This window comes from Bubalus kerabau, chromosome 1 (assembly GCF_029407905.1).
Source record: "Bubalus kerabau isolate K-KA32 ecotype Philippines breed swamp buffalo chromosome 1, PCC_UOA_SB_1v2, whole genome shotgun sequence".
Classification (NCBI taxonomy): domain Eukaryota; kingdom Metazoa; phylum Chordata; class Mammalia; order Artiodactyla; family Bovidae; genus Bubalus; species Bubalus kerabau.
In genome coordinates this window covers 166,698,062-166,712,181 of record NC_073624.1, presented here as the reverse complement: position 1 = coordinate 166,712,181, position 14,120 = coordinate 166,698,062, and the positions used below count along the sequence as shown (strand labels likewise).

Below are 14,120 nucleotides of genomic sequence, written 5' to 3'. Positions count from 1 at the left end.
GTTTGAACATCCGAAAGGAAGCATGGGTAGCGCATGACAAGAACGAGGAGGGGGCAGTGGGGGCCCCAGCACTCAGGGTCTTGAAGACCTCAGAGGGGAATTTTGATTCATTCAACAGATATGGATTTTGGTCCAAAACTACTCCCTATTTGCAATGCTACTTCTTCCAAAGCTGGTGAGCACTTTTAGAAGAACCAAGGGGTGGGTGGAACCTAGACGGGCTGGCTTTGCTGCCCGCTCCTGGGCTCAGGCCTCAGGGACAGGCACTGGCTCCCATGTCCTTGGCAGGGCCTCATCGCACCATCCCCTGCTCCCCTGGTGGGATAGTCTCTGGAGCCGGCCCAGACTGGCTGGGGCAGAGGCTGTGGTGGGTGGGGGGCGCCATTTGACCTGTCCAGAGGCTCAGGAAATCTCTCAAATCACGTCAGGCCAGCAGCTGAGCCCACCCACCCAGTCTGGATGCAGGCCTGTGTGTCTCCTGCCCCCATGCCTGCCCTTGTGGGGGTGCCAGCATGGTTCAGCTCTGTTTGCAGAGCTTGGATGGTCATTAGGACCTCAGGATTCCATGGCTAGCCTCTCCATGTCCTTCTCCACACACACACACACACACACACACACACACGTACACCCCTTTCTCTCTGTTGGTCCCCATCTTGGAAATGGCACCTCCATTCATTCATTCAAACCCAGGTGTCATCTGTGAATTCTCTTTTCCATCACCCTCCACCTACAGTCTGTGAGCAATGTGTATAGGCGCTCACCGTGAGCATAAATCCAGAATCTGGCCATCTCTCACCACCTCCCCTCTGGCCACCTTGAGCTAAGAGTGCCATCAGCTGGGACCTCATCATCACAGCAGCCTCCCCATCCTCTCCTCAAGGAAGTTACGCTCCAGACACTTGACTCAAGTCTGCCGAAGCTTCCTCTCCCTGCATCCTGCCTGGCCCTGGTGGCTCCTTGACTCCTTGGCGGTCCTCCTCCCCTGCAGCCCTGGCTTTGGTCACTCTGAATGCCTGCTGCAGGTGACTTCTGCCCCCGCTTCAGTGCCACTGCTCTGGTCTTCTCCCTAGCTGTCATGTTCTCTCCTGGGTGTTCCTGTCCCTGTTTCTTTGACATTGCACTCAGCTGTCTACCAAGCATCACACTCCATTCACTTTTTAAATAGCACTCGCCACTGCCTGCCTTCACATGAAGCATGCCTGGACTACACTGTGCCTCTCCCCTGGAACTGTGCTCCATGATGCTGGTGCTCTTGCTGCCTTATTCCTGCTGAGCGGTCACTAGGGCTCAGAACAGTGCCAGGCGCCCATGAGACAGCCACTGGTTAAGTGCACAGTCGAGGGTGACCCGTGGAAGGAAAGGTCTCCTCCCAGCCCTGGCCCTGGAGAGCCTCATGCAGCCCTGGCCCTGGAGAGCTTCATGCAGCCCTGGCCCTGGAGAGCCTCATGCAGCCCTGGCCCTGGAGAGCTTCATGCAGCCCTGGCCCTGGAGAGCTTCATGCAGCCCTGGCCCTGGAGAGCCTCATGCAGTGCTGGCCGGCAGCCTTGGGGACAGACCATTGTTCCAAAGCCCCATTCCACACACTGAACCTGTACTGAGTCCTTTCCCAACCAAGACCTTCAGAACTTCCCAAACTTTAGTTCATGGTGCCCTGAGTGTCCCTTGAACCTCAGGTTAATGTTTCATGTCTCTCTTGGGCTATAAAAAATACTTGCAGTTCTGTTCATTAGATGGTTAGGTCCAAACAACTCAGTAAGTGTTTCTGTCCCAAAAGCTTAGTAGTCATTTGAAAATAGCACATGTAAATTGAATGAAAAATAATAGTTTTCTTTTATTCTTAAAGAGCTACCATTACTTTCTAATGGGAAGCACATCAGTGAGCTCTGCATGACTTCTCTAAAGTTGGAATCACATTGGATGGCATCGCTCCTCATTTTCTGTTCCGTGTGGATTATTTGTGTGGTGTTTGCAAAATCTGGCTTCACGGAAATATGACATCCTTGAAAGGAGCACAGCAAGATCTCCTGCTGAAGCCGTGGGCTGCCTTGTGTGGCAGCTGGCGTGGCATCTGATAGATGTGGCTGGCTTCCGCCTGCCCTTTAAAATTGAAAACATCCTTGCAGGGCCCTTAAGAGTTCTTGGGGATGCTTTGGCACTTAGTTTGGAGCGTGTGGCATTACTTCATTGGATCCTCATAATGATCCTGTGAGGTGGGGATCGTTTCATTTCATAGAAGGACAAGCCCAGGCTCAGAGAAGTCAAGATACTAGTCTAAGGCCACACAGCCTGTTGGTAAGGGAACCAAGGCTGGTCGGTTCTCCCTGATGCTCTGGTGGTAATCCCTTGTCCTATCAATCCTGAGCTCTTGTCAGCTCTCCCTAAAGTGTTTGGAAATAAACAGCATCAATCAACCCCTTGCCCCCAACCCTAAGTCTGAGAGACTGGAATGTGGACAGTGATGGCAGCCTGTTGTTTTTCCTTCTTCCAGGGGGCCCCCTGTGCTCGTGCTGTGTCCCCGACCCCATGGGACTTTCCTTCCTCCCCACCTACGGCTGCCAGACGAACCGCACGGCCAGCGTGGCCGCCCTGCGCATGAAGGCTCGTGAGCACTCAGAGGCTGTCCTGCAGTCGGCCAACCTGCTGCCGTCCACCAGCAGCAGCCCCAGCCCAGTGGCCAAGCCGGGGCCCCCCGATGGCAGCCAGGACAAGACCCCTCCCAGCAAGGAACAGAGTGAGCGCGAGAAGAGCGTATGAGGGGCCTGAGTGGCCAAGCCCGCCGTGCCCTCCCCCCATGCTTCTCCCAGCCTCGGCCCCCATGGAAAACTCTCCAAAGAGCGAGGAAGAAGCCTGCTACCCTGGGCCTCCTCACAGACTCAGGAAAGGAAGCGAGAACCACAGCTCCCCCAGTGAATGGAGAGTGCCTCTGGAGTCCCCCCCAAGTGGGGCTGTTCTGTCTCAGCTTCTTTGGTGTCAGGTCCCGATGGTACTCGTGGGTACCAGAGTCTGCTCTGTGGTGATACCCCTGGGGTTTCCATCTTGGCCCAGAGGTCTGGAGAGAAGGCAAGTTTTTCACCCCTTCACTTACCTGTCCCTCTCCTGGGCCGCCTTTGGAGGTCTTATCAACCCAGAGAACTGTGGCGTGGGTCATCTTTGAGAGATGCCCAGGGCTCAGTCTTATGTTATGAAATGGGACTCTCCGCCTGACATTAAGAACCAGGCAATCGCCGAGATCCCAGCCAGCTCTGTCCCTTCCAGCAAGACAAGCAGCAGTGCCCTCTTCTCTCATGCTGGCTGTGGACTTGGTTGTGTTGGAAGGAGAGAAGCTGTGGGAGTAGGGAGGTGCCAGCAAGACAGAGCCTGTCCCCAGGGGGATGTGGTAGCTCTGCCACTGGGCACTGTTGGCCAACCACATGGGCCGTCAGCTCCAAGAACTGGCGCTGCCACCTTGACACTGAAGCCCCAGAGCAAGTGTGGGCCCTTAACAGCAGCACCCGCCTGCAGCCCCTGCCTCTCTGGACTGTATCTCTAGGTTGGTGGGACGCTGACCATCTGGAAAGCAGTGCTCTGGTCCAGGAGACACTAAGAGTCCTCAGAGGAGGACGAACCCCCAGGAATGCCTCTGAAAAGTGCGCGTCTGGATGAACTTCCTGTCTGCAGGTCTCTGGCACGTGGAAGGGGCTCCCTAGCTGTTTCTTCTTCTTTTTTTTTTTTTCCAATGGAAGGGAAAAGAAATAGGAAACAAGAATGGCGTATGTGCAGAAGTGGAGCAAGGGGAAGAGGGCTCCCTTTTGGTGTGCAGAGAATTAATTCCAAAGGGCCAGATCTCCTAGAAGTTTCCATTTTGGTTGGGTGTGTCTGTTTTTTCTTGTGTGGACAGTGAACTTGAAGAGATCAAAGGGGAAATGTGCAATAGCGTGGGTTCTGTCGCTCCCTGGCAGGGATATCTGTTCCCAGAAAGGTTGCAGTCTCTGATGGCTTGCTCATGGTGTTTCCATGCAAACCGTTATTGCTTTTATGATTGTTTTCCTTTCACTTATTATAATCAAAGGTTCTAGCTTCAGATCACTTTGCCCCTCTTTTTACCTTCCCTTCCAGAAGCCCCCCAAATAACACTCTTAATGTATTGTGCCTCGTTCTCTGATTACCGCAAAGCGTTTGATAAAATACACTGTCTCCTTAAAAAAAAAAATCAAGTCCTTCCTGCTGTATTTTGCTTGTTGAGTACAAAGATGAAACGATTTGCCAAAAAGCAGCAAAGTCGCTTCCGTTTCTCTGTAATTACGAATGTTCTGTTGAACGATGTAAGCTCAAGCCCTTATGTACACTAACTCTTCAATCTAATTGTTTGATTAAACTCGTATTTCCTCCAGAAAGGTACATAAATAAGTGAACTGTTGAGCAAATTAAGAATACTTAACAGCATTGCATCTGAAAAGTAGTTACGCTGATTAAATTTTGTGTCCTTGAGGACTTTCAGGAAATTACTTTTGATCGTCAATAACACAATTAAGTAAACTACACACACATTAGCATGAATAATTGATAAGAAATTATGTATTACCACGAAGCACTGATTTAATAATTCATGATGCGACACTCTAGTGACTGTGCAAAACTGGATAACATCGAAAAGTCTGCCTGATATTACTGAAAGAAAGGAAAAAAAAAAGCAGCAAGCCTCTGCAGAGATATGGAGTACTTAGTTCTGTTGTACAAAGGGGAAAATCACCTTGCATGCTGTAGTTTCTGTTTGTTTAAATACCTGAATAAATTTAGAAGAGTTAAAAAGAAAGATACAAAGAGCTCAGGTTCTCTCTTTGTTTCCCCTAGCCTCCCTGGCTGCAGGCCCGGGCAGGCGAGCTTCTCCACTTGGGCCAGCTTGCAAATGGAGTCCTTCTGGAGCTTCCAGGGGAGGGCTTAGAGGCCTCGGCTCTGGAAACTTTTAGCAGATTCTGGGACAAGACAGGCCTCTGTATAGGCCAGAACCTCCCTGGTTCCGGCGCATGTAGGAGTCAGCTCTTGTGTCCTGGGACAGACGGATGGGTGGTTGGACGGACATGGCCTCACTGGATGCCCTCGCCGGCCATCCCTGGTGAGAACTGTCCTCTGAAGCAATGAGAGCAGCCATTGATGGAGCCCCTGCTGCTGTTTAGTCACTAAGTTGTGTCCGACTCTTGTGACCCCATGTTCTGTACCCCGCCAGACTCCTCGGTCCATGGAATTTTCCAGGCAAGAGTACCCCGCTGGAGCGGTTCTGCATTGCAAATGGGTTCTTCACCACTAAGCCACCCAGGAACACTGGAACCCCTGTAGGTTGTCCCATCTGCAGGGTTTCATAATGTCACTCTAAAAAGGAAGCTGGGCTCATGCTGGGAAGGAGGTGCAGCCGCTGGGGTTGAGTGACTAATTATTAGTATCCATCTGTTGGTTGACGCCCTTGGAAGCGTTTTCCTCAATGCTCTCTGGGTTATGGGAAAGGAATCTGGAGGCATGATGGGGTCAGTGGCCCAGTCTTGTTGGGGATGATGACCTGTGGGCACCTGAGCACCAGTGAGAGCGACAGGGAATCGGAGGGAGGTGGGCTGGGCATACGGCATTGGCTCCTACGGGACTCAGGGCTCCCTTCTCTCTCTCTCAGATTTAGTGCTTGATTAGGAATACCCAGTGTTTGGTCTCTCAATTGGGTAGAAGGATCTCCCTTAATAAATAATTCCCTTTATTAAGACTCTGCCACCCTTTCATTGTCTGGGAATGTTACAGAGGTTAGTTCATTTAATCTCACAACTCACAAGGTAAACATTACTACTCCATTTCATAGATAGGGAAACTGAGGCAGAGCAAGTTTGGGCAACTTCTCCAAAGCTGCATGGATGGTAGCCTTCAGTGGGAAAAGGGAGAGCTTGGCCTCATTGCCTGTCACCCAGAGAGGGCTGAATACATGAGTTCATGAGAATAACTGGGTTCAGTCTTTGGACCCCAAGAGGACAATGGAGGTGTAATGAGGGCCAGTTGGACATGTGGAGTGAGTGAGTGAAGTGAAAGTTGCTCATTCGTGTCCAACTCTTTGCAACCCCATGGACTATAGAGTTCATGGAATTCTCCAGGCCAGAATACTAGAGTGGGTAGCTGTTCTCTTCTCCAGGGGATCTTCCCAACCCAGGGATTGAACCCACGTCTCCTGCATTGCAGGTGGATTCTTTACCTTCTGAGTCATCAGGGAAGCAGGTGACAGGTGGAGAGTTGGGGTAACTACTTTGCGTTTTTCACCATCTATGGACTGTGTCCAGGTGGGGCTGGCCTGTGGAGGGGAGGAGATGCCACCCCAGCTTCTCCCTCTCCTGGGTCCAGTCTGGCAGGGCAGAGGTCAGCCTGAACCCATTTTATCTGCCCCTTGGCTAGCACACTTGGCCTTTGCATCGTGTCTACCTGTCCAAGGGCCCGCCCGCCCAGCAGGGATTGGGGCTGTTGATGGTGCCTGGATTCACTGGGAGAGGAACACCTAGAAGGGGCCCCCCACTCCTCATCACAGAGCCACACTCTCTCTTCTTGTTTCCTGGCTTCACCAGGAAGAGTGGAGCTCTGGTGAGTTCAGAACCTGACTGAAGTGGTTAAGAGCTTGTTTTATCTGTTCAGAATCCCAGCTCTTACTGACTGTGTGACTCTAAACAAGTCCCTTAGCCTCTCTGTGCTTTGGTTCTCTCCTGTAAAGTGGGAAAAATTATGGTACCAGCTTCACAGGGTTCTTTGAAGTTTACATGAATCGACTGCTAAATGCTGTCTGGCGCAGAGGAAGTGCAGTGTAAACGCTAGTTCTTCTTCGACCGAGCCTCACGCATATCAAGGGTTTGAAGACCTTTTGGGGGTAAAAACCTCATATTCTCAAGAAGGAAACAGGGTTGGTTGTCTCTCAGAGCCTGAGGATGTGCCTTCTCCTAGAGGTCATACTCTCCCACAGCTCACGTGATTTTCCTAGGAAGCGGGGGTGGCAAACCCCAACTCCTCTGCAGACTCACATCCATAGCTGAGAGCCTGGTATCTTGCCGTCTGGGTCTTGGGATCCCAGAGCTTGAATGGGAGCCTGGAGTAAAAGCTGGGGTGCTGAGAGTCAGGTGTGGGTTGTTTAGGGGAGAGGAAAAGAGAATGGCTTGGGTGTCCACCTCTGGTCCTATCAGATATCAATTGTCATGGTCCTGGCCTTGCCCTGGGACATGCCATCTGGGTGGACACTGGAAATATGCCCACTCCTTGGAGAGCACACCAGCAGTAGAGCAGGGCTAAGATGTGAAAAAACCAACTCATTTAGACACTTTAAACTCAAGGAGGATATTTATGCTCTTTAGAGACAGGTGTTATAAAGGACTTATAATATTCTTAAAAAAAAAAAGATAGCTCCATTTCTGGGCTCCACTCCTGGGCATAGCCAGACTTCAGAGAGTCCAACATTTGATGAATTTTCTCCAGGACTTGGCTAAACACCTTGGTGGTGAACTTGTGTACAAACATAAAGATGGAGGTGTGCCCAGCCCTGCGCCCAAGAAGGTCTTGGATCCTGGGGCTGTGACATGCTAGGCGTCCCCTTGAGCCATCCTCACTGCCTGTCCTTGTCTAGAACCCCCTCCTAATGATAATAAAGCTCAGAATTGATTCAGCATTTAGACCCCCTGGTAGTATAGATGGTAAAGAATCTACCTGCAATGCAGGAGACCCAGGTTCCATCCCTGAGTTGGGAATATCCCCATGAGAAGGGCATGGCAACGCACTCCAGTATTCTTGCCTGGAGAATTCCATGGACAGAGGAACTGACGGGCCTCAGTGCATGGGGTCACAAAGAGTTGGACACGACTGAGTGACTTCCACTTCATGGTCCCAGCACCACTTACTGCTGTCTAAGATGGGTAGAGAGCTCAGTGCTTGTGGGGCATCAGGCCCCAGGGGTCTTCTGTCTGTGTGAAGAGCAGCATCTTTTCCCTAGCAGGAGCTGTTCTGAACAAGCCAGGCCCACATGCTCCCTTAGTCCTGTGGCAGGAGGCAGGGTGACAGGTTTGGATAAACCAGGATCTATCCTCTTACCCACCAGGAAGGATATTTTAGAGAAAAGTTCTATACCCTACCTGGACAGATACTTATAAGCCACCTTTTTCTGAGTCACTTCAGGGCAAAGCAAGGCATCTTAGTGGAGGGCAGCATCATCCAAGAGCATGCATACCCAGCACCCCAGGGTGTTCTCTTTGCACTTTGTCAGAGAGGTCGCTGGAGGCTGGGCCTCAGGACTGAGCCTTCTCTTGCTGCTGCTGTCTGCCATCTGCTCTCAGGCCTCTGGGCCGGGAGGACGGCCTCTGCAGAGCAAAGCTCCTTGTTTTCTGAGCCTGCTCTGTGCAGGAGATGGGCCATTGCTCTTTAGAGCTCTTCCTCTGGACGTGGGCACTGACGCCTCCCACGGTCACTGGCTGCTTGACTCTGCTGGGTGCATCCTGGCTGTTGTGCAGGGTCAGGGACCCAGATGCGCTACCAGTGCTGAGGCTGCGGCTCTGGCCGGGGAGCCTGGTCTGGATCGGCTGGGCCCAGATGGCACAGCAACCTCTGTGCAGAGAAGCTTGTGCTGCTGGAGGGAAGAGGAGGTTTGCCAGCTGTCAAATGGCTGTACCACGCGGGTGGTGGGGGCACTCATCCAGCTTGAACAAAAGGTCCAGAGAACGTGGGAGGTATAGGATGAAATGACCCAAGCCAGGAGACCTCCAGGGCAAGGGCTGCCCGGGTTCTGCCAATGCAGAAGTTGCTGCTAGGGGGCAAAGCTGCGACTCTGGCCTGATGCCTCTGCTCGGCAGACAGAACCCTTGTCCTACCCCCTGGTGCTGGAGACCCTGCTTTGAGGCTGTTTGAGCTCCCCATCCATGGAAACACCCCCGCAGGATCACGGCAGTGTGCGGTGGATGAAGCACCACAGATCTGGGAATCAGAGGCCTGAGGTCAAGGCCTTCTATTAGCTTGGTGACCTTGGGCAAGCTGTTTAACTTTCCTGTGCCTCATTTCTTAACTGCACAGAGGAAGTAATTATCCTAATTTTGACTTCATAGGGTTCTGGTGAGGATCAAGGGAGATGATGCACGTGAAGGCGGTTTGTGAACAACTCTCAGGATAACAAGGTCCTTTGCGGCACATTGAAACCGCGCTGTCTGAAGCCACCACCTGCTGCAGCAGCGTGGGCTGGGCAGATGCAGCCTAAGAGCAGCAAAGGAGGTGGGTGGCCAGGAAGTGAATCCTGCAGACCCTCCCCTGGGCCTTGCCTGCTTCAAGGCCCCCTCCCCCTGCAAAGGTCTGGATGGGGCAGGGAGAGGGGCTAAGTGGTTGTGTAATGGCCACATCTGTCAGTGCTGGCCAAATGGTTTTTCCAGGAGTCAGCGAGCTAATGGCCCCATAGCCGGGAGAGAGCTTCTTCTAAGTGGAGCACTTTATCTACCGGGGAGCATAAGAGCTGCGTGGCCCCAGGCCACCAGGACTCAGAGAACAGCTGCTCTGCCCTCATCCTTGAATTAGCACCCTGTCGCCATCGGCTTGCCTGGCACCGGCTGCCAGAGGCCAGTCTGCAGGTGGCAGCTGAGGTGGCCTGTAAGGGGGAACAGGAGGCCAGCTAGTGGGTAGCTTTGAACCCACCCACTGTCTGTGGGACCTCGGCAAGTCCCTTGTTGTCTCCAAGCCTCAGTGTCCTCATCTGTCAATGGAGACAATGGGGCTTGGCTGTGGGGGCACTGTGCCTGGCACACAGGGGTTACTGCTGCCCAGGAGGGCTGTGAGCTCTCCCAGAATATGATGACCAAGAGGGCGGAACAGCCCTCTGGGCTGAGGGAGAAGGCCCTCTAGGTGGAAGGGACAAGGGACACGAGAGCACAATGAACCAGGACACCCAATGTGTGGTGTAGACGGGCTTTGTTTCTACCTGAGTCACATGGAGGTCCTGTGGACAGAGGTCTAGCTGCACCTTACCTCTTATAAAGTAGGTTCTCTTTCTGGAGAGCTACAAAATATTACCCATTCTCAAAATACTGGACACATAATTTTTAAAAAACCCTTTTCTTTTCCTAGGATGGAAACTGTTTGCAAAGTAGAAACAGAGACACAGATATAGAGAACAAACTTATGGACACCAAGGGGGGGTCAGAGGGAGTGGGATGAATTGGGAGACTGGGACTGAAATATATATATTTATATACCGCTTTGTATAAAATAGATAGCTAATGAGAACCTACTGCATAGCACAGGGAACTCTACCTAATGCTCTGTGGCGACCTAAATGGGAAGGAAATCCAGGAGGAGGGGATATTAGGATGTGTAAGGCTGATTCACTTTGCTGCACAGCAGGAAATCACACAACACTATAAAGCAACAATACTCCAAAAAAATTGTTTTAAAATCATGAGAAAAAATAAAACATCTTTATATTATTAAATAATTTTAGACTCACACGCATGTTGCAAACACAGCACAGAGCTTTCTCGTTCCTGTCACCGCTTCCACCAGAGAAAATGTTGACATAACCCTGATACAAAGGTCAAAGCCAGGACACTGACACTGGGATAGTACTCGGAAATACAGACCTGATTTGGGTTTTACCTGTTTCTACATATGCTGACTTTTTATGGGGAAAGATATGGGCATTTTATCACATGTATATTTTCATGTAAACATCTCCTACAATCAGGATACAGAACTCACCATCGCCCCTAAGAGACTCTCCTTCAACGCTAATCTAGCAACCACTGGTCTGTCCCCCACCCTTATACCTCTGTTCCCTGTCATTTCGCGCTGCTCTATATCTGGGGTCATAGAGTGGCTATATGCTTTTTAAAAATTGAGAGTTCAACATGATGTGCTAGTCATCATGATTTAAAACACTAACTAGAGGGAGTAAGTAAATATTAACTGGGTTTCCCTGATGGCTCAGCGGTAAAGACTCTTCCTGGCAAAGCATGAGACTTGGGTTCTATTGTTGGGTTGGGAAAATCCTCTGAAGAAGGAAATGGCAACCCCCTCCGGTTTTCTTGCCTGTGAAATCCCATGGACAGAGGAGCCTGGCAGACTACAGTCCACGGGGTCACAAAAGTGTCGGACACGACTTAGCTACTAAACAACAAACATTAACTATATGTAACGTAACTTGAGAAACCTGTACGCAGGTCAGGAAGCAACAGACTGGTTCCAAATAGGAAAAGGAGTACATCAAGGCTGTATATTGTCACCCTGCTTATTTAACTTATATGCAGAGTACATCATGAGAAACGCTGGACTGGAAGAAGCACAAGCTGGAATCAAGGTTGCTGGGAGAAAAATCAATAACCTCAGATATGCAGATGACACCACCCTTATGGCAGAAAGTGAAGAGGAACTCAAAAGCCTCTTGATGAAAGTGAAAGTGGAGAGTGAAACAGTTGGCTTAAAGCTCAACATTCAGAAAACGAAGATCATGGCATCTGGTCCCATCACTTCATGGGAAATAGATGGGGAAATAGTGGAAACAGTGTCAGACTTAATTTTTCTGGGCTCCAAAATCACTGCAGATGGTGACTGCAGCCATGAAATTAAAAGATGTTTATTCCTTGGAAGGAAAGTTATGACCAACCTAGATAGCATATTCAAAAGCAGAGACATTACTTTGCCAACAAAGGTCTGTCCAGTCAAGGCTATGGTTTTTCCAGTAGTCCTGTATGTTGGACTGTGAAGAAAGCTGAGCGCCGAAGAATTGATGCTTTTGAACTGCGGTGTTAGAGAAGACTCTTGAGAGTCCCTTTGACTGCAAGGAGATCCAACCAGTCCATTCTGAAGGAGATCAGCCCTGGGATTTCTTTGGAAGGAAGGATGCTAAAGCTGAAACTCCAGTACTTTGGCCACCTCATGCAAAGAGTTGACTCATTGGAAAAGACTCTGATGCTGGGAGGGATTGGGGCAGGAGGAGAAGGGAATGACAGAGGATGAGATGGCTGGATGGCATCACTGACTCGATGGACGTGAGTCTGAGTGAACTCTGGGAGTTGGTGATGGACAGGGAGGCCTGGCGTGCTGCGATTCATGGGGGCGCGAAGAGTTGGACACAACTGAGCGACTGAACTGAACTGAACTGAACGTAACTTCTAAGGGGCTCTGTCAGATAACTACACTGACATTTATAAGACAGAGGAAATTTATTTTATTTTCGATTGTAGTCAAGTACACACAACATGAAATTTATCATCTTAACCTTTTTAAGTGTACAGTTCAGTAATGTTAAGTAAATTCACATATTCTTAACATAATACTTGTGCAAACTGTCTGCAGAAGTTTTTCGTTTTGCATGACTGAGACTCTGCCCATTCAACAACCCCCAATTTCTCTCTCCCCCTAGTCCCGGGAAACCATCCTTCTATCTTTTGTTTCTGTGAGTTTGACTACTCAAAGTATCTCATGTAAGTGGAATCATGCAGTATTTATCCTTTTGTAACTGGCTTATTTCACCTAGCATAATGTCTTCAAAGTTCATCTATGCTGTAGTGTCAGAGTTTATTTCCTTTTTAAGGCTGAACATGGTTCCATTGTATGTATAGACCACGTCTTGCTTATCCGTTCATGCATCAGTGGATACTTGGGTTGCTTCCACTTTTTGGCTACTGTGAATATGGCTGCTATGAATATGGGTGTGAAAATGTCTCTATTAGACCCTTCTCTCAATTCTTTTGAGTACATACTCATGATTTACATTTCCCTAATGGTAGTGGTGTTGAACATTTTTTTTATGAGTCTGTTGAACATCTTTTAATGTGCAAAAGCCTTGCTAATAGGGATTCTGGAAAGGAATGAGTAGGAGAAGTGAAGTTGACTTTGGTGATGTCTTATTCACTTTTTGGAATAATTTGTCAAGAAGAGATGGAATGCCAGCCTGTTTGCTTTGGCTAAGAAATCTATGGCAAGCTATAAGCAGAACATACGGATGCATGAATTTTCTATGCATATAAATCATTATAACCTACAATCACATGGTAAGAAAAAAAGTGGGGTAAATTATATCTTCTTCCCCCCTCTGGTTTCTCTATGTAGAGATGCCCTCTGCGATCTGGTTCTTTTTATCTGTCCAGAGGTATTAATATGTATGTATCCTTTCATCATTTAAGTAGCAGCATATCATACATACTGTTTGATATTTGCTTTTTTCTCTCAAGTATTTATTTTGGGGAACATTCCATATTAGCATATATGGTTCTGCTTCTAGAATGTTCTTCTGAAGCAAATTCTCAATCCACATGCCTGCATTTCCTCCACTGATGCCCTTAGCCTCTAGAAGTTTCTCTCCATGTTTCCTCCCAGCATTTAGCAAATGCACTTCAACTGGTTTATTCCTTACACAGATGAGCACCCAGTGTCCAGACTGGCCCAGTCAGCACCAGTGTGAAAGCACAGCATTGTTGGTGGCAGCGTGCCTAAGGATTTTGATCATTTCCTGCTTTAATTCCACTTAGCAACTTGATCTCCATTACACTTTTCTTTTTAAGATAATAAAAGCCAATAGTCTGTATAACACAAACACTGCTGTATGGATAAACATGTAGATACTAAACCCTTGACTAACTTAAATTGTCCGCTCATCAGCTCATGTTCCAAAGTCTTACCATGAGAAATTTGATTTAGGGGCTTCAGTATAATGGATGGAAATTCTGCCTGTGGGAAAGTTGATGTCTTCATGTCAAGAGTCAGTGCACACCCAAGTGAGAAGAGCAAAGCCACGGAAGACTGGGGTGGAGGGAGAGGAGTGGGGAGCATAGGTTGAGGACAGGCAGGAGGGCCCATGTGAGCCAGGGTCAGCTCCACCCTATAGGAGATGCAGGGAGGTATCAGAATATGAAGGGCTGTTGGGTTGACTTTATCTTTTATCATAAAAATGATGATAATTAATGGATACTGTCCATGTGCCAGGCACTCTATCAGATGCTTCTCACTTATTATTTCTGATGCTCACGTAAATTTACTATTGTTTTTCTAATTTTCCATCTGAAAAAAGTGAGGCTCAGAGGTTTAAGTAACAACCAGAGTGAAGCAGCTAGTGATTGGTGGGGCTGGAATTTTTACGTGGGGTCCTCTGATGGCAAAGCCCCGGCTCT

The 14,120-nt window shown here is 49.2% G+C and overlaps 1 protein-coding gene across 1 annotated transcript in view; it reads left to right on the top strand.

Annotated features, from left to right (window-relative positions):
- The window catches only part of DRGX (dorsal root ganglia homeobox), a 32,578-nt gene extending 29,429 nt beyond the window's left edge, over positions 1-3,149 (top strand). The window contains exon 7 of the mRNA XM_055566453.1: positions 2,489-3,149. Coding sequence (XP_055422428.1) covers positions 2,489-2,754 — 266 coding nt within the window. The 3' untranslated portion in view covers positions 2,755-3,149. The remainder of the gene's footprint in view (positions 1-2,488) is intronic.
- The last annotated feature ends 10,971 nt before the right edge of the window (positions 3,150-14,120 follow it).